General features: G+C 34.4%; 1 protein-coding gene and 1 pseudogene across 1 annotated transcript; both read left to right on the top strand.

Moving 5' to 3' along the window:
• Positions 1-2,756: 2,756 nt before the first annotated feature.
• Positions 2,757-3,254, top strand: LOC114188434 (uncharacterized). Its single transcript, XM_028077016.2, has one exon. It carries the CDS (start codon positions 2,757-2,759, stop codon positions 3,252-3,254), a length of 498 nt encoding a protein of 165 aa, XP_027932817.2.
• Positions 3,255-3,638: 384 nt separating this feature from the next.
• LOC146885732 (uncharacterized) lies at positions 3,639-23,221 on the top strand (annotated as a pseudogene).
• Positions 23,222-24,461: the final 1,240 nt, after the last annotated feature.

Consider the following 24,461-nt stretch of genomic DNA (forward strand, 5'->3'; position numbering starts at 1 on the left):
AAGTCCTTATCTGTTGCACTTAGAGGATCGACATTACAATGGTTCATGAGCCTACAGCCCTACTCTATAGATTCCTTCAACACATTGACCACCTCTTTCACCACCCAGTTCGACACCAACCGTCGACACGACCTCACGTCCCTGTCACTCCTGAACTTAAGACAGGAGGAAGGAGAGTCCCTTCGTACTTTCATTGACAGATTCGGCGTAATCGCCATGAAGATCGAGGATCTCACCCCAAACTTAATACTGCACTATATGGAAATGGCACTGAGACCAAGACCATTTGCTGATGAACTCACCATGCGCCCACCACTGGGAATGCAAGAACTGCGAAAGAGAGCATCGATGTTTATCAGAGTTGAGGAGATGCGGCACTACCAAGACAGAATTCGGACTACCCCAACCCATCTAGAGGCCAAAAGGGGCGCCAGGGAGCCGGTGAGTTGAGACCAAACCCGCCTCAGAGATAGAAAATAGGCCAGATTTTGTAATTACGCCCCCCTCAACGCTTCCAAATCCCGCATTCTTGACGAGGTACTGTAAGCAGAACTCATTGCTCCACCTAAGAGATTCCAGAACCCGCCAAATGCCGACCTAAGAAAATACTGCCACTACCACCGAAACAATGGCCACACAATAGAGGAGTGCGAGACACTTCGCGACAAAATAGAAGTGCTTGTACGCGCCGGACACCTGCGACACTGTTAAGAACACGGTCGAAGGGAACCCTAGGACCCAATACGAGAAGTACCCACGCAGAAACATTCCACGAAAGGACGACCCGAGAAACGAGCCAAGGGAACCTAGGCAGGAACCCAGAAGAAACACAAACTCTGAGCGAAGAAGGAAGGAACCATCTCAAGGTGGGAGGCGCCCAGAAGAAAGAACCCCCTTGAGAGGGATGATAAACACTATATCAGAAGGGTTTGCCGGAGGCGGATGTTCCTCCTCCTCTAGAAAAAAGCACCTGAGGGCAGTCCAGTTTGTCCACGCCGTCTCCAGGGTACCCAGGAGAAGAATGCCACAAATCACCTTCAGCGACTCTGACTTTCAAGGAGTCGACCCCAACCAAGATGATCCTGTGGTCATAACCATAGAACTCGAAAACTTCGCGGCAAAGAAAGTGCTGATCGACCAACACAACTCGGTAGATATCATATACTGGAAAACTTTCCAGCAACTCTAGATAGAATGCAGATATCTTCTCCTGGACAGCCGCAGACCTACCCGTTGTCGACCCAAAAATCACCGTACACAGGCTCTCCGTGTTTAAAGAAGCCAAACTTGTCTCCCAGAAGAAAAGAAAACTAAGGGAAGAGAGGAGACAAGCTGCTAAGTGCGAAACAGAAAAGTTGATGAAAGCGGGCTTTGTTGGAGAAGTGTGGTACACCACCTGGCTAGCAAACGTCGTTCTTATAAAAAAACAGAATGACAAATGGCGTATGTGCGTCGATTACACGAACTTAAACAAGGCATGCCCCAGAGATGCGTACCCGTTACCCAACATAGATCGCCTGGTAGATGGGGCAGCTGGAAGCGGCACCCTCAGCTTACTAGACGCCTACTCTGGATACAACCAGATACTGATGGCGAAAGATGACGCAATCAAAACCGCCTTCATTACGGAAGAAGCAAATCTCTACTACAAGGTCATGCCCTTCGGGCTCAAAAACGCGAGCGCTACCTACCAAAGGCTAATGGACAGGGTCTTCAAACCCCTACTTGGTAACATCGTCGAGGTATATGTCGGTGACATAGTGGTCAAGTCCCCCAACCCCACCCAACACGCCCTGGATCTCGTTGAGGTTTTCGACGCTATACAGAGATACAACTTGCGTCTGAATCCGGAGAAATGCACCTTTGGGGTAGACGAGGGTAAATTCCTAGGATTCATGTTAACCCGAAGCGGCATCGAAGCGAACCCAGAGAAATGCCAGGCCATCATCAGCATGCGCAGCCCCACCAATGTTAAGGAAGTCCAAAGACTTATTGGACGGCTGATAGCCATTGCACGCTTCCTCCCTAAGCTTGCGGATAAAACCAAGCCCATGATAAACCTGCTCAAGAAGTCCTCAAAGTTCGAATGGAGTGCCACATGCCAAGAAAACTTTGATCAGCTGAAACCATTGCAGCCTCCCCCAACGCCGTCAGCGCGACACTCGTGCAGGAATTCGATGGCACGCAACAACCCATCTACTTCACCAGCCACATACTCCAAGATCTTGAGACAAGGTACCAAATGGTCGAAAAGATAACACTCACACTAATCACAGCGGCACGACGCCTACGACCATACTTCCAAACACACCCAATCATCGTAAAGACGGACTACCCCATTCAAAAAATCCTCCAAAAACCAGACCTAGCAGGAAGACTTTCATCATGGTCCGTCGAGCTATCTGAGTTCAGCATCAAGTACGAACCTCACGGCCCCATCAAGGCGCAATGCCTGGCGAACTTCACAAATGATTTGCAACCTCAAGAGCCCACGCACGAATGGTGGATCATGCATGTTGACGGATCATCCAACACCAGAGGAGCCGATGCATACTCATTGAATAATCCCTCTGCTTCACCTTCAAAACTTCAAATAACCAGGCCGAATACGAGGCCATTGTGGCAGGACTACACCTAGCTCTCGAAATGGAATTCAAATGTTTGTCATGCAAAACTGATTCCAAACTCATCGTCGGTACCTCACGGGTGAATACCAAGTTAAAGATGACCTCTTATCTCAGTACTACCATTTGGCAATGAACTTGATATCAAAACTTGAAGAATTCAAGATCGACCATGTACCTCGAAGGGACAACGCCAGAGCCGACCTCCTATCAAAACTTGCAAGTACCAAAAAGAAGGGTTGCTATAGATCCCTGATACAGCAGGTACTCACCGTCCCATCCATACAAACACAAGTGGAATGCTTTGAGATCACCACTCAAGAATCCTGGATGAGTCCCTTCATCACATACCTCGGAAAAGGCGAAACACCTGCCAACCAAGGAAAAGGATGGACCAAGAAAGCGGCAAGATACACTTTAATAGCCAGAGAACTTTATAGAAGAGGCTTCAACCACCCCCTACTCAGGTGCATCACGAATGATAAAGCGTCCTACGTCATGAAAGAGATACACGAAGGCACATGCGGATACCACTCGGGGCCAAAACCGATGGCGGCAAGAATCCTCCGGGCAGGGTACTTCTGGCCCACAATGGAACAAGATTGCACCAATTTCGTCAAGAAATGTTAACCCTGCTAACAACACGGACCCTGCCCCCACCTACACCGGGAACCACTCCATCACATTACGGCACCCTGGCCATTTTCCAAATGGGGGATGGATATAGGAGGACCATTAACCCCCGGGAAGGGACAAGTTAAGTTTCTCTTGGTAGCGGTGGATTATTTCTCCAAGTGGATTGAAGCTGAACTGCTCGCAAACATTACGGCCAAACAAGTCCAATGATTCCTTTGGAGAAACATCATTTACCGATACGGGATACCCCACATTGTAATCACAGACAACGGAAGTCAATTCATTGACAAGGGCCTCGCCGTATTCTACCACGACCTTAACATCCAGCACATTATGAGCTCGGTCGAACATCCACAAACTAACGGTCAGGCAGAAGCCATGAACAAGGTCATCCTTAACCAATTAAAGAAAAGACTTGACACCGCAAAAGGAAAATGGACGGAAGAACTCATGGAAGTATTATGGGCATACAGGTGTACCCCCCAATCTTCTACAAAAGAAGCTCCATACAGCCTAGTCTACGGCACCGATGCAATGATATCTGTCGAAATCGGGGAACCTTCCATCCGACGAACTCATTTCGAACCCACCCCCAACGAAGCATGCATGAACACACATCTCGACCTTCTAGTAGAAAAGAGAGAGCAAGCACACATCCAGGACACGGCTACCAAACTTCGTGCAGCAAGAAAATACAACTCAAAACTCGAGCCCCAGTCCTTTAACAAAGGAGATTTAGTCTGGCGGATGGCAAGTAAAGCGCGGAAACATCAAGGCAAATTTTCGCCAAACTGGGAGAGACCTTTCCGCGTACTACAAGAAGTAGGCAACGATGCATATCGACTAGAACGGCTATCAGGAGACGCTATCCCCAACACTTGGAATGCCTCCCATTTAAAGTTTTATTTTAGTTAAGTCATGTATTATCTCGTCACTATAATCAAAGATGTACTCTTTCCTACCTGGCATTTTTCCCTAAGGAGGGTTTTGGCTAGGCAGGTTTTAACGAGGCATCTACCAGTAATGAAAGTTCGACGATTACAACCACTCTTTGAATTGCACACGCTCCCGGAGTAATGAAAGTTCGACGATTACAACAAAGGAGACCAAAGGTACATATGTACACTTGCTTCAATTGTTCTCACATTTGGCTTCTAGCTTAGCCTTGTAGTGGCGTGGTTCTCACATTTTTACCATTTCTTTCCTTTCCATTTTGTGTTTTCTTCTTCCTTTAATTGTTCTTAGTTTTCTATGGTTTATGTGCTTTCCATTTCCTTTTTGTTTTGAATCAATCCATCATCTTCTTCTCTTGAGCTTTGTGAAAGGAACTTTCACATCTAGATAGCTTGCTATCTTAATGTCCAGTGGGGATTTCACTTAGCTTTCTTAATCAACTCACACCATATTCAATAATCTTAAAAGAAAACAACATAATCCTTCATCATTTGGCCTACACACACACACAGAGTTTGACCTACACACACACACACAAACACACACACACAATTTGACCTACACACACATGAACCACCAGTAGAATCACATGAAATTGATATATTTATTGACATATATTTTGATTTTATTATAGTTGCTCATACCAATGTGTCTAGTGATGGACACGACGATTAAAAAAAGATGTTGTTAAATTTGATGATGAAGAAATTCAAGATGCTCGCACTAACAAATCTATCAATGGATATGATAATGCTTCTCATTGTGAATATAAAGTTTTATCTGTTGATGGTATTTTGGATTTCACATGTAATTTTGATATCTTACCTCCATTATCATCAATCATTACAAAATGCAAAACAATGAGAGAAAAAAATTAAGAAAAAATTAGATGGATTGAATAATGCGTCTAATGCAATATCAAACAATGAGAAAAGTTGTAAGGTTAATGTAATGGAGAAACCAAGTGTAGTAGAAGAATCAATGATATTGGATGATACATCTAAAGCATTTATTAATGGTGATGTAGAGTCTACTACTACTAGTGTAGATTTTAGCTCACAAGATGAGATTCTAAGATGAATGGTGATCCCATTGATTGTCCTAAAACACCTAATGAGGCTCAAATCGAATTGAAATCAATCCCTCCACATATAGAGTTTGTTGATTTAAAGGATAAAAAATATTTTTTAGTTATTATCTTTAAGGACATGGTTGCGAAGCAGGAAGAAAGGTTGTTGAAACAAGAAAAATGTCAGATGCAAATTCATTTGATATAATAGTTGATAAAAACTTAAAAATTCATGCATATTTATTTTTTGCTTTTAGTTTTAATAAAATTAAAAAAAATATAGAATTATAAAAATAAACTTTTTAATAAAAATAAACTTTAAAAATTAATAAAATTGTATAAGGTGACTTGTACTATATAAAAGTAAAGGAAATAAATCATAACATTTACCCAGATTGAGTGAGAAATCACAAATTTTTCTGTCTTCTCCTCAAAATAAGTTCATTGAGGACTATGTTTGAAATAAGTGTGGGGTGGCGGGCATGGTGGGGACAAGTTTTAGTTTAGGATTTTTATTTTATGTCTTTTAGTTTCTATTTTTGTTTTTTTGTTTTTGTTTTCTTTTCATTTAAAAAATTGTGATTCTTTTTGAGAAAATATTGAAAGAATTAATTAAGGAAAGCTTTGGCTAAAAATGACAAGGTTTTTAAATATGTCCATTGTGGCTACACCTTTATTTCCTGGAAACATACTGGTGAAACTTTTAAACCGTATATCAACAAATTTTCCAAAAATATTTACTTGCTTATAATAAAACATTTCAACATTGGTTTTTACGATTTGATTTAGTAACTTGAACTGTCATAATTTTGAAAAGAGTCGTGTTTTATGTCAAATGGATTGTTGAGTTGACTAGAACCTATCCTAATTGATTCATAATTATAAATTATGAATTGACATGTTTTGATAATTCATGGTTTAATATTTTGTGAAAGAGTTTTTGACCTTATGAGATTTGAGCTTAAATGTGATGGATGGACCACCATGTGTCATTCTTAGTTTTCTTGAGTGAATTTTACACATATTTTTATACTCTAATATTTACTTTGATTCTTTTGTTTTGCAACTTAGGTAGATGTGATTGAGACATTCCTTGTGTTTAGTGACTTAGCCAAATAAACCTACCTTTATAAGAAAGAAGAAGCTAGTGGATTGCATTAGAAATGGTTGATGAATAAAGTGTGCGGCTGAGTATCTCTCCCATAGAATAAAAGTGGCAAAAGGAAGAAAAGAGTCGTGAAAAAAAAAGTGAAAGGAAAACAAGAGTAGAAAAAGAAATTCTGAAAAAAAAAAGATAAAAAAAATTAATTGGTTTTCCGGAAAGAGCACAAATATATTTGTTTTTCCGAAATCTTTGCTCTTTAACTTTTTCTTTCCAAATTTTTTAACCTATAAATCCAAAAACTTTTCTACCTTTCCCTTCACCACATTATAACCTTTTAAAATTTCTCATGATCTTTGAAAGCATATTTTCCACAAGTGTAGGAATATTAAAATATTTCTATTATAGTAAGAATTACTTACATTAGTATTTTGGGTAAAAACACATGCCTAAACATTGAATATAGCATTGATTAAAGAATGTACATTGTAACTTGAGTGATCTCTTCGTACTTGATTTTCCTTGTGAATTCCAAAGATAAACTAAAGTGCTTAAAATATAGTTTTCCCATTCACACGATTCATGACAACTTGATTTTTTCAAAAAGTTTATTTGTATCCGGTAAAGTTCTTTTCCTTCGATTTAATGTTGATATGAAAGTGACTTAGAATAAAGTTTTGAAATTCCTTTGTTTCTCTCAAGAGTGCATAAGGATAAGTGTGGGGTGTGATGAGTACAAATTTGAGCCCTCACTTGACCTTTAATCTTCGTTTCTTAATTGGTGTTTATGCATAAAAGATTGTTTTAAGTAGGATTTGTTATAATTGGGTTTATTGAGCATGAATTACAAAAACATGTTAAAAATAATTTTTTGGTTACATAAGTGTACTTTGGATATTTTGAGATGTATTAGTGCTATTATAGCTAAGATAAGCTCATGGAGGTGTAGAAAGAAATGGATTAATTCTTCATAATATCTTTAACATAAAGCCAAAAATAGGTAATACTCAAATCCACAAGAAGTCAAGTCAAGCATTGCATAAAGGGACAAAATAGAGCATGAAAAGGTAAAGAAATGGTGATGCTTCCAAGGAGGTTAGCACCCATTGCCAAGAATAATGAATGGGGCGCCTAATGCCATTAGCTGCTGAAGAGGTCACCTAGCGAGTTATATGGACGCTAAGCGAGAATGGTCCAATGTTAATAGGTTGACTCAAGAAGGATGAGGGAACATGCAACGAAAAATTGGCCTATGCGATATTGTTAGGATTATTAGCACAATGCTTTGATAATTCAATAATGTTATGAATATTGTTATGACTATTAGCACAATGTTAATTTATATAATATAACAATCGTATGAGCCAAAGAGTTTTTAATTTTAATTGAGATTGCATTTTGATTAAATTTATAAACTTTCATGTGATTTAGTAATTTTTTTCAATAATTGAGAATATGCTTTGATTATAGGTAAAAACATTAACAAGAATGAATCAAGATTGTACTTGTGTTAATTAGCTTTTTACTTTATAAAGAGACAAAAAATAGATATGATTAGTCATAATAATATTTGACTGAGATTGTTCTTTGGTTAATTTAACATGATTAATATAAAAAGTTCTTAATTTTAATTAAGAATATACTTCAATTAAATTCACTGTGATTAATTTAACAAGTTCTTAATTTTAATTGATATTGTACTTTGTTTAATAGTAAGAATGTCCATAAATTAATTGAAAATTTACATTAATTAATTTAAAATCTAAAACAATAATTCATTGCATAATAATATTTAGAAAACCAATGATGAATTCTGTTTTCAAAAATCATTGGAATCAATATGTTTCCTTTATTATTGTTTTTATCTTTTCTTAACTTTTTGCAATTTTATTTCTATCTTTTCTTTATTATTTTGATATTTAATCTCTAGTAAATATTTTATCTTTCTTTTCTATTGTTTTATTTGACTAACCCTCTCTGTATAGTTTTTTCAGGAACCAATTTCTTAGAAATCAATTTCATATTTGTAGGAAAATGACTTTGACTTATCTTTACCCATACTAATATTTTTGGCTACTTTCTTAACACTACAAGAAAATTTGTCATTAAAAACCAATTTTAGTAACAAAAAAGTGTTAGTCACTATAGTGACCAATTTAAATATCAATCTACAAAATAAAAAAAATATTTGTTGGGAAAATAGTCACGATTATGAATAAAAAAATATTATTTGGTCTTTAAATTAGTCACTAAAATTTAGCTAACAAGGTTTTGGCTACCAAATATATTAGTTTATATATTGGTCACTAAACATTAACTACCAAGGTTTTAGTTATCAAATGAATTAGTTTATAAATTAGTCTCAAATTAGTTAGTGACCAATTTAGCAACCAATTATAATCTTTTATTCATAATAGTGAATATTTTAATAACCAATATTTTTTTATTTTTGTAAATTGTTATCTAAATTAGTCACTATAATAACTCTCTAAATTGGTCACTATAGTAGCTAACAATACTCACGTTGTTATAATTAGTATTAATTAGGTCACTTCAACGATAACATTATCAGAACCATTGTTTGAGTTATGTATTAAGTATTGACACATATGTTATTGGAGAGATCCCCTCGTTTCATTGATGATTTAAGTCACATAAACGAAGATATCAGGTGGTGAGAAACAAAAGGAGGAGTTTTCACACATCGTGACATGTATAGATGTGTAGAAATGGATTGTAATGAATTTACTTGGATTCATTAGAATCAGACGTTAGTATCTGGTAGGACATACTTATTACGAATCTTCCAAAATATGTTCGTTGATGTTCCATTTGTTGAATATCTTAAGAAAAATAGATTCATATGTAATACTTGATTAGATTCATATAACTAATATATCTAAATTCAAACAAAATAGTCCAAGGATTTTATGCATACAATTGGATATAAACACCAATCGGGGTATGAAATCAAGCTTTTGGGACTTTATGTGTAATCCAAATTCAAGCTTTTACTTTACCTAAGTTAAATACCTTTTCTACATCCTTCACAATGGACCTAAGAATGATATTATTCCTTTGTGTCCACATTGTCCAAACTATTACAATCCATACACACTTTCCCAATTTTTTATTTTATTAGTTAGCCCAAGTAGTGTAAATTGTTGAACGTGGTTTTCGCCATATTGTGATATGTTGTGAGAATTCCTGACCATTTGTCACACATGTTCCAAAATTTCCCTTACTCATATATAGTTAAAGAATAGGTGTTGAATTTTTTACTCGATCCAACTGCACATGACACATTCACAACTTATGATATCCACCCTATTTTAGTTAGATTCACGAGTTGCAATTCTATTTAAAAATACTTTCCAAGAAAAATGTAAAGCCCTTTTTTATGCTTTGACAATCGGAAATTGTCCATTTAGATATGTATCTTCGCCCATAGTTCGTTTTCTAATTTTAATTTTACTATCATTCCAAACCCACTAATCTTCCTTCCTCGTGTTTATTGTACTCTTGTCCAACTCATTCATTAAACTATCAACCTATGATTTCTCCCATTCAAAGCATTCTCTTCACCATTCTAATTTCCATTCCTAAGACCTATTGTTGCAAAAACTCATTTCTCCTATTGTTGCATCCTTGGAAAGAGAATTTGTATATAGCTATGGATACTTTTCCAGAACGGAAACCTCATTGGGCCACGTTCCCAAAACAAGATATTATTTCTTCTTCCTTAAACTAAGAAACATTATTATCATATCGAATCATAATTACTTTTACTTGTAGAATTTAAGTTTCTCCAAAAAGCATACTTTGACTTCAAGATATCTTTCCACAAGCTATGTTTATCTTTTTCAATCGCCACTTTTATTTTCCTAATGTACTCAAAGTTCATGTACTTTACCTCCTCTATAATCATTAAACTAAATATTAATTCATTGTTTTGTTATTTATATTTTACAACACATGATTAGTTTCATTACATAGTCACACAAATACCCTTAAGATGCATACATACATAAACACAAATTTATGTCTTTATATAGATATAATCACCAACAATAGTCATTACAAATAGTCAATACCTCCTTACACAACATTTATTTGTTTTACATGCATCAACATATATCCTTTCAAGTGTTGCGAATATATGGTTTCGACAGTTGAATAACTACTTTAATTATTTACACACTTTTCAACAGAAAATGAAAGCTTAATCTTGCAAGTTTTAGGGAGTTGTATCAGTTTCTAAACTTGAAACCCTAAATTGGCTGTAAGGGCATCAACAACTACAAAACTTTTTTATGGTCGCATGATTGTTTCCTTTGCATATAATTTATTAATACTTTGATTAGTTACTGCTTTAAAAATATTTTGGTCAAGGTTTGTTTCAAAAGTTGTAGTTAAATATTACTTACATTGTATTTTAATTGATTTATATTATTGTTTATTTAATATAACTATGTTTATATATTTTAAAAATCTTAAAATTTACTTAAATATCATATGATCCATGCCAATATAATTTTGCATTGTTGTATGTATGGACTAAAGTTGGTCTAAATCAGTTATTATTGTTCCCTCTCGAGGTATTGTCTGCTTTGGAGCGTGGAGTTCTGTCACAGACAGTTTTATCTTTAAAAAACACCTCAAAAGGAAGGGAAATGAATTTAATTTATGTTTTATTTCGATCCCTAAATAATGAGAGTCTTTTTTATTCAAATAATATAATTGAATTTTATTTGTTATAATCAGAAAATTGTAACGACTCAAACATGGATAAATCAAGTCATTTTTTTAATAATAAAAATATTTCTAATTAACTGTTAAATAATAAGATGATGACTAATAAAAATAGAGTTAACTCTGACTTCAAATTAGACTAAACAAAATTAATTAAATTTACTCAACGATAATTGTATATAATTTTAATATTTATATTTATTTAGGATAATGTTAACTAAATTGACATTTATTTTTAATTTTTAATTATTTACAATATTCATTAAAGTTTATTTTAGTTTAGTTAATTATATTTTTTAATATTTATACTTATTTAAATTAATGTAGTTAATACCGATATTTTTCTTATTTTAATTAATATAACTCTTTAATATATATGTCTAAATTATTGTCAACTACACTAACATTAATTTTATAAATCATGTAAATCTACGTGCTTCTTTGGAAATTATGTTTGGAAAAGCTCATTCCAAAATGCATTTAACATAATGAAAAGTTTGTTCTAAGTACATTTCATACATTCAAAATTTTGTTCTAGAAATCCTTTTCCAGACACAATGTTCTGAAAATTCATAAAGCTTGTTCTAGAAAGGTAAAATAGTCATTTCGAAAATTAGGGAGTTGTTGTTAGAAATTAGAACGTTGCTGGAAAAAAGAAAGCCTTTCCTTTGCATAGTCAAGTTCGTCTTTACTATTTTAAACATTTCCTTGGGCAATGCTGGTTTCAAAATGTTAAGTATTAAGTGAAAGATTAATTTAGTATTAATTTTTGTTCTTACTTATTATTTGACATAACCGTATATATATTGTTTTTGAAAATCATAAAATTAACTTAAATTATCGGAAATCATTAAGAATGGCAACGAGACGAAACAAGGATGAGTTTTGTTATCTCATACTCATTTTGTTATTTTATACTCAAACTCAATTAGTATCAAGTTTTTGTCTCTTCCCATCCTACCGGATAAGAGGTATATATTCGTACCCATACTCTTGCCCCCTCTCTTAGTGTTTAAATATCAATTAATTAATTTTTATAGAATAATAAAAAAATATAGTAGAGTAAACATAATATTATTTAAATATTCAATATTATAAGGAATGTTGTTTCTTCAATATCAAATATTTAGAAATAAATTATAAGTATATACATTTCAAATTCGAATATCAAATAAAATTTTATTGAGAACAAAAACATTTATTAAATTTGCAAACATTAATGAAACCTAGTTGATAAAATTTTAAAATGTTTAAAGTTTTCCCTAGAAATTCACTACAAGAAAACTGATAAATAGTGAGCAATTTTGGTGACCAAAATCATGTTTAGAGACCAATTTAGAGACTAATTCCTTTGGTAGCCAAAACTTGGTAGCTAATGTTAGTGATCAATTTAGAAATAAATTAATAATAGAAACGATTTCAATTACCAGTTTAGAGACCAACTAAAATTTTTTGAAACTATTTTAGTTACTAATAATTTTTAGTTTATAAATTGTTATCTAAATTGGTCACTATAGCAACTAATTAACTTTTGTCATTAAAATTGATCATTATTCAAGAATTTTCTTATAGTATTTGATTTGATTTCGTTGGTGTTGTTGATTATTTTTATAATTTTGTTCAAGAGGACTAAAAGGAAAATAATACATTGACTTAGACTTTACTCTCTATTCTATTATCGCTCAAGTGAAAAGATTTTTCGTTCAAGAAAAAATAGAGACTAAATGACCTTACCCTTGGTCTTGTTTCCATTCAACAAAGAAATTTTCATTAAAGTGAAGAGATTTTGGCTCGAGAAAAAATATTTTTGCTCAAAGAAAAACATTTTTGCTAAAGCTATTTTTTTTATTTCTAGTCTCTTTTAACTTGTTGAATTTATAATGCAAAAATGAATAATAATTTTTATATTTGATTGATTTATGGTATTGAATGAGTTATATTCTATTATAATGCTTATTAAGAATGAGTGAACTTATATCAAGGTGGGGTCATACATCTTGGATGATGTGTGCACCATTGTTTGAGTTGTGCATTAAGTATTGAAACTTACGTTTTAATAGAGATTTCCTTGTTTCACTCATGATCTAAGTCACATAAACAAAGATATCAGGTGGTGAGAAGTAAAAGGAGAAATTTTCTCTCATCATGGCATGTATAGATGTGCCAAATTAGAATATTGTAATGAATTTACTTTGATTCTTGATTCTTATGTTCGCTAGTATATCCATGTATTGAGTTGAAAATCATTTTAAACTAAATTTTCAAAAGACGAATTATCCATTGTTTTAATTATTTAAAAATTTACTTATTTCAATAAATTTGAAAAAAAAAACTTCCAAGCTATTAGTAAAAAACCTTGAAATAAATCTTTTATCTCCACATACATTTAAGAACAAGTAGGCGACACATGGTTACGAACATGCTTCTAGTACATTTTGTTCTTATGGGACTAAGTTGTACTCCACAAGTATAGGGGTCTGCCTGGTGCTCGGTTGTTGACTGGTCTCTTCTTACTCTGATGACGACGCAGGGGTGCCTGCAATAGACATTCTAATGCTTAAGTTAGCACTAGTGATGTCAAGGATTCAGAGAATATTTTAATGCGTAATAAATGCATAGAACAATGTGCTATTTATACCCTTTTTACTTGTGGGTCATACCTGGAATGGGCCTTTGAGCCTAAGATACCTCTTTTAACTATTTTTGGATCCAGTGGAAGTGGGTAAAATTACAATAAGAACCCTTCAAAGTTGTTAGTGGGCGGCTCACAAGCTAACGTGGACGGATATCGCATACTTGTGGAATATTTCAAGTATACGGTATCCGGTAAGCGTACATGTGAGTTTAGGGGGTTGGGTACTCTTGGGCTGCATAGTCAGTTAAGTATTTATGATTGCTTACTTCATGCTAAGGGGTTCCTTTTGCAATATATTAATTTCATTACATAGCCACACACACAAATACCCTTAAAATGCAAAAATAAATAAAATTGTATGTCTTTATATTTATATAGATGTCATCACCAACAATAGTAATTGCAAATAGGTAAAACCTTCTTAGACAATATTTATTTGTTTTTTACATACATCAACACTTATGCATTCAAGTGTTGTGAATGTATGGTTTCAACAGTTGAATAACTACTTTAACCATTTACACACTTTTCAATAGAAAATGAAAGCTTAATATTACATGTTGTTGGCAGTTGTATCAGTTTCTGAAAATGAAACCCTAAATTAGCAGTAGAGGCATCCAAACAAGTACATAGCTTTTTTAAGGTTGCAGGATTGTTTCCTTTGGTAAGTTGTTGAGAAGCTCCATCACAACATCTTGAAGTTGGAGTGGAAAAGTCTGGATTAACCAAATAAGGCACACATGGAAGAAACATTGGTTTATACTCATCACACATGTCAGGCATTTGACCTTCACTCATTCTTGTTATGACCAAACCATAAGCCATAACAAACATGACCAAAGCCAAAACCTTCTTCTCCACCATCTTTTCCATTGATTATCTACTTTGCTTTCACTCTTTTCAAATTATGGGACTATCTTTGTTAGAATATCATTACTTATATAGACTTAATAGGAAGCTTGAAATAATTCAATTAAATTTTATCACATTTTATCTTTTTTATTTTTACGTCAACATGATACTTAGTTTTCTCAAACACATGAAAATAATGAATGATTTATGTATAACATTCCAATTTAGTCCGTTACCAATTTAAACATTTAAATGTTAATTAATGTCTATTCTTACGTACTACTAACATAGTTGTTTCTATATCTTAAAAAACTTAACTTAAAAGTGACATGTAAGTTCGGATGGTTAACGAACCCATCTTCATGGGTATTGTTGAAATTTGTAGAGTTTCACATAAAATTTCTTGATTGATTATGTAAATGTATGTATAAGTATATTCAATTTTTAAAATTAGGTATATAAATAGAGATAATTATGTAGATATTTGTTTCATTTTTTTTCATATTTATTTTAGTACTCATTCTCGTTATGATATTTGATATTATTTTAAATTACCAAAACACTTTTAATTTATCAGATAACAATCTTATATTTTTTTTTGTCTTTAATTAGTCTCATCTTATTTCTAGGACATAGATTTCATATTTTTACTCTTTTCTATAATTGTTTTTTTACCATAAGCCAAATTTAACAATAGACAGCGCACTTTAGACAACACTTATTTAATTAAGTGCTATAAATGGAAATGTAGAACATAAGACGACGCTTTATTAGATAAATGTTGTCTAAATGGGTATCTATACATAGCGCTTTTTCAAATAAACGCTATTTATATTTAATGATTTAAAAAATAAAATTAAATATTTTAAATAGATCAAACAAAAAGCGTTTAAGTAAAAAAGCGTAGTCTATGTATTCAAAATAGAGAGCGCTTAAGTATAATAGTGCGTATATGTATTAAAGAAAAATTTCCCCCGCGCCATACACTTCACGTTTTCTCTTCTACAACCCTCACACATCATATGTATTAAAGAAAATATTTTCCCGCGCAATACACTTTGTGTTTTCTCTTCTACAACCCCCACGCAGAAGCATTCGCGACTCCAACTACAGTAGCATTTGCGCTCTCCAACCACAACAACATAGCCCTTTCCAATCACAATAGCTTTCATTCTTCGAGTGGGTGTTGTCGATTAAGGGTTTGGGAAAGTATTCTATAACAATTGTGAAAATTAATTAATCAAATAATTAACTAATTAATAAATACGAGTAGTGAGAGTCTTTGTGGCATTAAATATTGATAGGTATGACGTGGTAAAGTACTAGCTCAAACCTGTGAGAGACTTGGGTTCGAGTCCTATGTATGAAAATTATGTGTTGTTTGTTTATTATTAATTTTAATATTATACATGGTCATGTTGGGTGATAACATGATTATAGAATTATGTGAATTGTCAAGAAACATGAATTGGCTTGGTGGTTTAGCTTCGACTTAGCATTGGTATGGTCATTGGTTCAAACCTTGGTGAGCCAAATTTAACTATGCTTTGTAATTAAGGGGGACTTCTCAAAATCTGCATCATTTTAAGCAAAGACATCCAGGTTAGGGGAGCTGAATCCATAATAGTATGCTTTGGTTTGATTGCATGAATTTGATGACTTTATGCCATGGATTTCGTGTTGGTTATGTGATGAAATTGGGGTTTGGGTGGTTTGGTACTATTTTGTTGAGACTTTTACCTAATTGCATGAAAATGATGGGTCTTATGTGCTGAGTATGTTGTTATTATGCAAATTTGGGGTTGGGGGCCTATATTGCGTCTAAATTATGCTTGTAATGTTGGTACAATGTTGTCAAATTGAATTAGTATGAATTGGAATGTGTTTTGGTCACTGATGCTGTGTTTGTGTGCGTGAAATAGTGCCAGAGTCTACAAATCTCGCTCAAGCGAGCCAGGCTCGCCTAGGCGAGATATGCAGGGACTCGTACCCCTTTTCTGCTCGAGGCTATCGCTCAGGCAGAAGGTTTTTGGTTTGGGCGAAAGGCCATCTCGCTTAGGTGAGTGAGCCTCGCCTAAGCGAGAACTCAAAAGGGTTGGGTGATTTGGCTTGGGAATCTCGCTCAAGCGTGGACCTCATTTTTTGAGCGAAAGAGTGTCTCTCTCAGGCGAGAGTCCCTCACCTAAGCGAGAATTCGAAGAATGTTTTGATGTTGGCTTAACTCGCCGCCCAGGTGTGAGATTAAATTCTTGGGCGAAATGTGGTCTCGCCTAGGCGAGTGTAACTTGCCTAAGCGAGAGTTCAAGGCTGGTTCTATGTGAGGTGCTCGCTTAGGTGAGGTAACCTAGCCTAAGTGAGATGGACTGGAGTACTTAGGCAAATGCTTTAAGCTTAGCAAAGAATGGATGGATTAGGTGATGAAAGGCAAATGATTATATGGTATTAAATTGATTGGTGGTTGATGTGTGTACTATAAGGCTTCTGGGATATCTCATAGGTGGGTTTGCTGGTGTTCCTTGGGTTGTGGCCCGGAACGTATTCTTAAGTTGTGGCCCATGATAGGAGTTAAGCACGTGGCATTCTATGGGTTGTGGCCTGGAATGACTTTCCTTGTGTTGTGGCTCGGGATAGCGGATGAACACGGGGAACTCTTGAGTTGTGGCTCGGGTTGGCGAGTGTTGCCGGTGTGAGTGTGCTGATTGTGGCCAATACGGATGGGTCCAGATGGATTGCCCTCCTTAGTGATTTGCTGACGAGTTTGGTAGTCTTGAGACGTTACGGACTATGTTCGTATTTGGGAACTCCACCTGGCGTTACGGTGTGTGATCCGTAGCATGGTTCCCGCATGTGCTATATCGGTTGTGACCGATAGGTGTGGCAGCAAGGCACCTTGAGATACTCACCAAAAGATGTAGAACACTACTAGCATGGTTGTGGCCATGTGAAAGAGCTGGAACAAGTCTCCTTGATGTGCACTGTTATTTCATGGTTGTGGCCATGTGGAAGGAAGGGAATGAGTCTTCCTTGATGTGCATTGAGATTACATTGTTGTGGCCATGTGATAGAGAATGAGGAGGTTCTTTGGTGTTGAAATGATTCTATATATGGTTATGGGCATGCGGAATAAAAGAAAGGATTTTCTTTTGATGTATTCTTTATATATATATATATATATATATATATATATATATGGTTGATTTATATATAATCATGTGTTATCTTTTTAACTCACCCTATCTGCTTGTGGTTGGCGATGATCGTGTATGCGGTACACGTGAGCAGATGATATTGTAGGTGGAGCTAGTGAGGCTTAGCCGCAGAGTGGGGGAAAGCCTGGGAGTTTTATATTATTTTGATTTGAAATATCTTGTAAACTCTTATGAGAAGCTTTATTATTATGTTCAGATTTATGAATTATGGATTTTGGTTTTAATTGGAAGTAATAAAATGTTATAAATTTCCCGCGTTTTTGGGAAATGAGGTTTTATTAATTGCGGCTTAATTACTTTTCTTTATTTTATTATTTAAATCCGTAATATCTGGTCGAGATGTTACATATTCCGTGTTGCGACAGCGAGTGGGCGCTCTCCATCAATTTTTGCAGTGGTGAATGACTTCTCTCGTCTTCCTGCAGCGAACGAACAACGACGACAACCAACCACTGCAATGAATACCAAACTCTCTTCTTTTTCTCCTTCTACCTCTTATTTTGTTCATTCTTTGTTCTTTTTTATCTATTTTTTCCACCGTTGTCATTGGAAGAAAAACTTGGATACCAAACTTTGTAATTTAGTGCAAAAATTGGAAGAAAAACATAAAAATTAGAAGGAAGAATGAGAGGAGCGAATAACCATTCTTGGGGGACTCATTATGATCAGAGAAGGGGGAAAAGAAAAGCAATTATATGATCGTACTTTCATGATTAGTGTATAAAAAAGGTGAAAGCTTGATTATATGAAATCAAATATATATTCAAATCAATCCATCCATCTTCATTTGAGAGTACTTAGGTTCATTTTAATATTCATATTCATAGTCTATCCATGCTATTGGATCTGCACTCACATTCTGCATCCACACCACCATATTTCAAGTAGTTTGGGAACTTTATGCAGTTTAACCAAAGCGAGTTTCCCTTTTAGATCTTTCTATGCATATTCACTTAAGTCATACATCATATATCAAGCTTTGGCATTGCATCTGGAAGTGGATGAGTTGAATTGGTTTGCTGTTGTGAATTGGTTGATTAAACTCATGTTCACGCCATTATTCTAATTTTAATATTAGTTTGATCAAGGGATTTATCTCATAGGAATTTCAATGGGTGCACATAATTTTATTGCATTTATAATTGCATGATAGCACTTAAAGTTTATTCAATTCACGGTGAGATGCTTAACACATGAATTCAATTGCAGCATAGATTGGATTACTTTCATGTATATGAATTACTGGGAGGTGCATTCTATCCGTGAAAAAAATTCATTCATTAAGGCGTTGGAATGTTTATTTCACTGCATATGATTTGTTTTGAACTCATTTTGCATATGCTACGGTCTGGTATGAATTAATGGGTGTGCTCTGCTGCTGTAATGTGATAAATTCACTATTGTCTTGTGTTATTTGCCACTGTCCTGCACTGATTGAATACTATCACGACATTCCAAGCATTTTCTTATTTAGCTTAGCACTACATCAAGGTTAATCTTCTTCTCAATTAGTTTAATTCATCTTTTCATTTTTCTTCCATCATTTAGAATTCCATTTATCATGTTGATGCATAAATATGGTTCTGAATTTAATTATTTCTCTGCTGCCAAAATCTATTTCTCTACTGCCATATAAAATTTGGACTTTGATGTTCTTGTCCTGTAGTAGCACTTTATCATAACAAATCTAATAATGCATAGTGAGTTTAATTTGGTATTTTGTTGTTGTCACGTGCTTAATTGTTATTGCCATCTGTTATATACACTCTTTGCTATAATTTCATGTGGCATTCATGGTGGCCATGCATCCATCTTCATTTGAGAGTACTTAAATTCATTTTAATATTCACATTCATAATCCATCCATGCTATTTAATCTGCACTCACATTTTGCATCCACACCACCATATTTCAAGTAGTTTGATAAGTTTATGCAGTTTAACCACTATGAGTTTCTGTTCTAGAGCTTTCTATGCATACCACTTAATTCATACATGGCATATCAAGCTTTAGCATTGCATCTAGAAGTAGATGAATTGAATTGGTTTGCTATTGTGATTTGAATCCCGAATCTATCTTGGCTCTTGTATTATGTCTTGATATGAATTGGATTAGGTAGGTTGGCATTGTAGTTAAGTCTAAATTTTGTCCAGTATATTAAACTCATGTTCACACATTCATTCTGAATTTTATATCAGTTTGATCAAGAAATTAATCTCACAGGAATTCCAATAGTGAACATAATTTTATTGCATTCATAATTGCATGACAACACTTCAAATTTATTCCATTCATGATGGGATGCTTAACACGTGAATTCAGTTCTCCAGTATAAATTTGGTTACTCTCATGCATATGAATTAGTGGTAGGTGCATGAAAATTCATTTATTTAGGCACCTATCCATTCTTGTTTTCATCATGCATTTAGTCTAACTTTTAATTGAATAAATTATTCATCTTCTTTCTTAATTCTTTTCTTAATTTACTTTTAATTTTATTTTCTCTCATTTTTAAGTTTCATTTGCTTTTTACGAAATATGGAAAAGGAACGTGGCAAAAATGGTTTCAAATTTCTATGGTAATTCAAGTAGTACATAAACATGTTTTAAGAAGTTGTTAGTTCTCAGTGGGAAGCGGAGATAGTTAAGTTATGAAACAATCCAACCATGTCCTTTTTTTGCACTTATAGCCACAAAGTATTAATTACATCATTAAATTTAAAGTATTACCTCTTGTATTTATAAAAGAACACTTTACTTTTAAATTTAATCATATTTCAAAAGACTGATTAAAATAATAAAATAAAGTAATTAAAATAATAAAACGTTACTTTTAAAATTAACTAAAGTACTAATATATATTTAAACTAAAATGTATTCAACACTAATATATATATATATATATATATATATATATATATATATATATATATATATATATATATATATATATATTTAAACTAAAATTTCTTCCGTTTTCCGTTTTAATGTGTTGTTTTTTCATGTGTGAGTTATTAGTTGTAAATACTATATGGACAGTGTATTTAAAAATATAATTTGACCAAATGCTTAAACATTCTAAACATACGAAGAGAAAGTATTATCTTCCATTTTTCATTTTACTAATTGTTCTTATTCTTGTTTTAAATTTGTAGTTGTTGACTTTAGTACACACAAATCACAATGTCTTCAAAATTGAGGTAACATGAATATTATGCTATAGTTTCTTATCGTAAATGGTGTTAGTTTGAAGAATATATGTATACATGTGAATTTTCCTTAGCTCTCTTTTTTAGAAACTACAATTATTAGATTAGGAATAAGAGTCATATTATTATATTGTAACTTGACCTTTATATACCTAATATTATACTAACTAACATGATAGATCAATAAAATATGGACCGGAAATGGATGTTTGCTAGTCGATTATTAAAAGAATATGAAAATGGGGTCAAAGATATTTGTAGATTTGCAGTTGAGCATGCAAAAAACCCTAATAGAATCATTTGTCCTTGCTTGAAGTGTTGTCATTCAAGGGTAGTGAACGCAGATGATTTAGCAGAGCATTTAGTATGCAACAAAATTGATAAAAGTTATTCATGTTGGACCAAACATGGTTAAAATCAAAATAATGATATAGCACATAACATCCATGATAGTACAAGTTATGCACCAAAAGATACTGATACAACTTATGAGTTAGACCAAGTTGAGGAGATTGCAAAAGTTGACCATGATTACCCTGGGAAAGAACCAAGAAACCTACGTCTTGCTTTGTCTACTAATGGAATAAATCTGCATGGTATGCAGAGCAACTCGCATAGCACATGATCTGTGGTTATGATTATATATAACTTGCCTCCATGGTTATGCATGAAAAGGAAGTTCATGATGTTGTCCATATTAATTTCAGGTCCAAAACAACCAGGGAATGACATAGACATATCTTGACACCTTTGATTAAAGACTTGAAGGATATGTGGAATGAAGGTGTAGAGATGCATGATGGATACATGGAAGAGATCTTCCAGCTAAGAGCAATTAATGATTTTCCAGCATATAGTAATCTATCTGGATATAGTATCAAAGGGAAGTGTGCATGGCCTATATGTGAAGATAATACAGATTGGGTGCGATTGGAACATGGTAAGAAAAATGTTTTTCTTGGTCATCGTAGATTTTTACCTTCACAACATCGTTATCGAGGGTGGAGAAAATCGTTTAATGGAAGAATAGAAGAACGTAGACCTCTAGAATTGTTGTTTGGTGATAAGGTTTATCATAAAGTAAAGGATATAAACAAAAAATTTGGTAAAACTTTTGCAATGAATTTAGTCACACGTGGGTGGAAGAAAAAGTCAATCTTTTTTGAATTGCCATATTGGAAATCCTTGTATATTAGACATTTCCTTGATGTGATGTATATTGAAAAAAAAATTGATAGTGTAATAGGTACATTGTTGAATGTTCCTGGAAAGTCTAAGGGTGGCATCAGTTCAAGGTTGGACCTACTTGATATGGGAATTAGAATAGAATTGGCACCAATAAAGAAAGGTAAACATCAATATCTACCACTGGCAGCTCATACTCTTTCTAGAAAGGAGAAAATTGTGTTTTGTAAGTTTTGCAAGGAGTTAAAGTTCCAAAAGGGTACTCATCAAACATCAGAAGCATAGTATCTATGAAAGATCTAAAACTGAAAGGGTTAAAGTCTCATGACTGTCTTATTCTCATGGAGCATTTCCTACCGATAGGCATACGTTCCATTTTTCCTAAAATGGTAAGATGGACCATAACAAAATTATGCTATTTCTTTAGAGCCATTTGTAGTAAAGTGATTAATGTTGGAAAATTGCAAGCACTAGAAAGAGAAATTATTGTAACTTTGTGTGAGCTTGAAATGTTTTTCCCACCTACTTTCTTTGACATAATGGTTCATCTTACCATTCATTTAGTTAAAGAGACACAATATTGTGGACCAACATATATGAGATGGATGTACCCAATGGAGCGTTATATGAAGATATTGAAGGGTTGTGTCAAAAATCGAAGTCGACCATAAGGATGTATAGTAGAACGATATAAGCTATTGAGTTTTGTACTGATTACCTCTCTAATGTTGAATCAATAGGACTTCCAAAGTCTAGACACTTAGCGAGAACCACAGGAGAAGGGATTACTGAAAATACCATAGTGACCATATCGAGGAAAGATTGGGAACAAACTCAATTGTATATTTTACACAATGACGAAGAAGTTGAACCTTATGTTGAGAGACACAAAACCATGATAAAAAGATTAAATCCAACTAGGACTGATAATTGGTTAAGTAGAGAACACAATGCAACTTTTATACAATGGCTGAAAAGCCACATTTTTGTATAGCTAAATGTGAACTCCTCTAATATTTCTAACAGATTGAGATGGTTAACAAATGACCCAACTTTTCAAATCTTCTCTTACACTACTTATATGATTCATGGGTAAACGTTTTATACCAAAGAACGAGATAATCAAAGTACTATGCAAAATAGTGGTGTAACTTTGGTGGCTGAATCTATGCATAGTTCAAGTGCTAAAGATATAACTCCTATATATGCACATATGTCGTTGATGAGTTCAAATTTTTGCCCTCATTTAATATTTAAATTTATGGATTTAATTGAACTTTCTGTGCTTAAAGATTGATTTAATTAGGATTTGTGATTATTGGATTTATTAAGTAAGTTTGGTAAAAGTGGCGTAAAAAATTGATTTTAGTTGCATAAAATATTATTGGATATTCTAACGTTTGTTAATGCAGCTGGAATTTATTTTTGGTCAATTAATAGTGTGGATTTAAAATATTTAAAGTTACAAAATAAGTCCAAAATCAAGAAATTCTGGAAAAGAATAAACCAAGAGCTAAATGCACCCCCAGATTTTATTTCCACACTCCTTCTAAAGTGGACACCAAAAACCTGTTCTGCACCCCCAGTTTTCACTAAGTTGCACCCCTCCTACCACTTAAAATCCACTCAACCAGATTATGTCATGTGGCAATCCCCACCTTTCAAATCAGGCCAACCATATGCTGACACGTGTCATAATCCTCCACTCACCAAATTGACCAATCAAATCTTGCCACGTCATCATCTCCTCCATCTCACACATGAAACCCTAACCCTAATTTTCCTCCTCTCCTACCATCACCATGGCAGCCGCTACCCTAGCCACCAATCTCGCCGGCCACCACTGCAACTCGCCGAAAACAGCAGCCTCAATTCCCGCAACCTTCACGCACCATCGCAACACCTCCACGACAACCATCCTCTCCGTTCGCGCAACTACAGCGCGCCTCCGTCGCACCATCTCCACAGCAGCGCCAGCCACCCCGCCTACACCTTCATCTGCGCGAACCAGCTCCGCAACACCACCACAGTTCAGTCTTCTTCTTCCTTGTTCGCAACACCACCGCGTCGCACTCCATTCCCAGCTTACTCCTCCATCTCTGTAGTAGCCACGACAACCACCGCAACGCCGTCGCACACCGCCAGCGCGAACCTGCGCATCTTCGTCAGCCACCATTAGCACCACCGTGCAGCAGCAACAAGCGCGTCAACCATCTCTGCACCTGTTCGTCCCT

The sequence above is a fragment of the Vigna unguiculata genome, chromosome 6 (genome assembly GCF_037176805.1).
Source record: "Vigna unguiculata cultivar grain cowpea cultivar isolate G323 ecotype 2 chromosome 6, ASM3717680v1, whole genome shotgun sequence".
Lineage (NCBI taxonomy): Eukaryota > Viridiplantae > Streptophyta > Magnoliopsida > Fabales > Fabaceae > Vigna > Vigna unguiculata.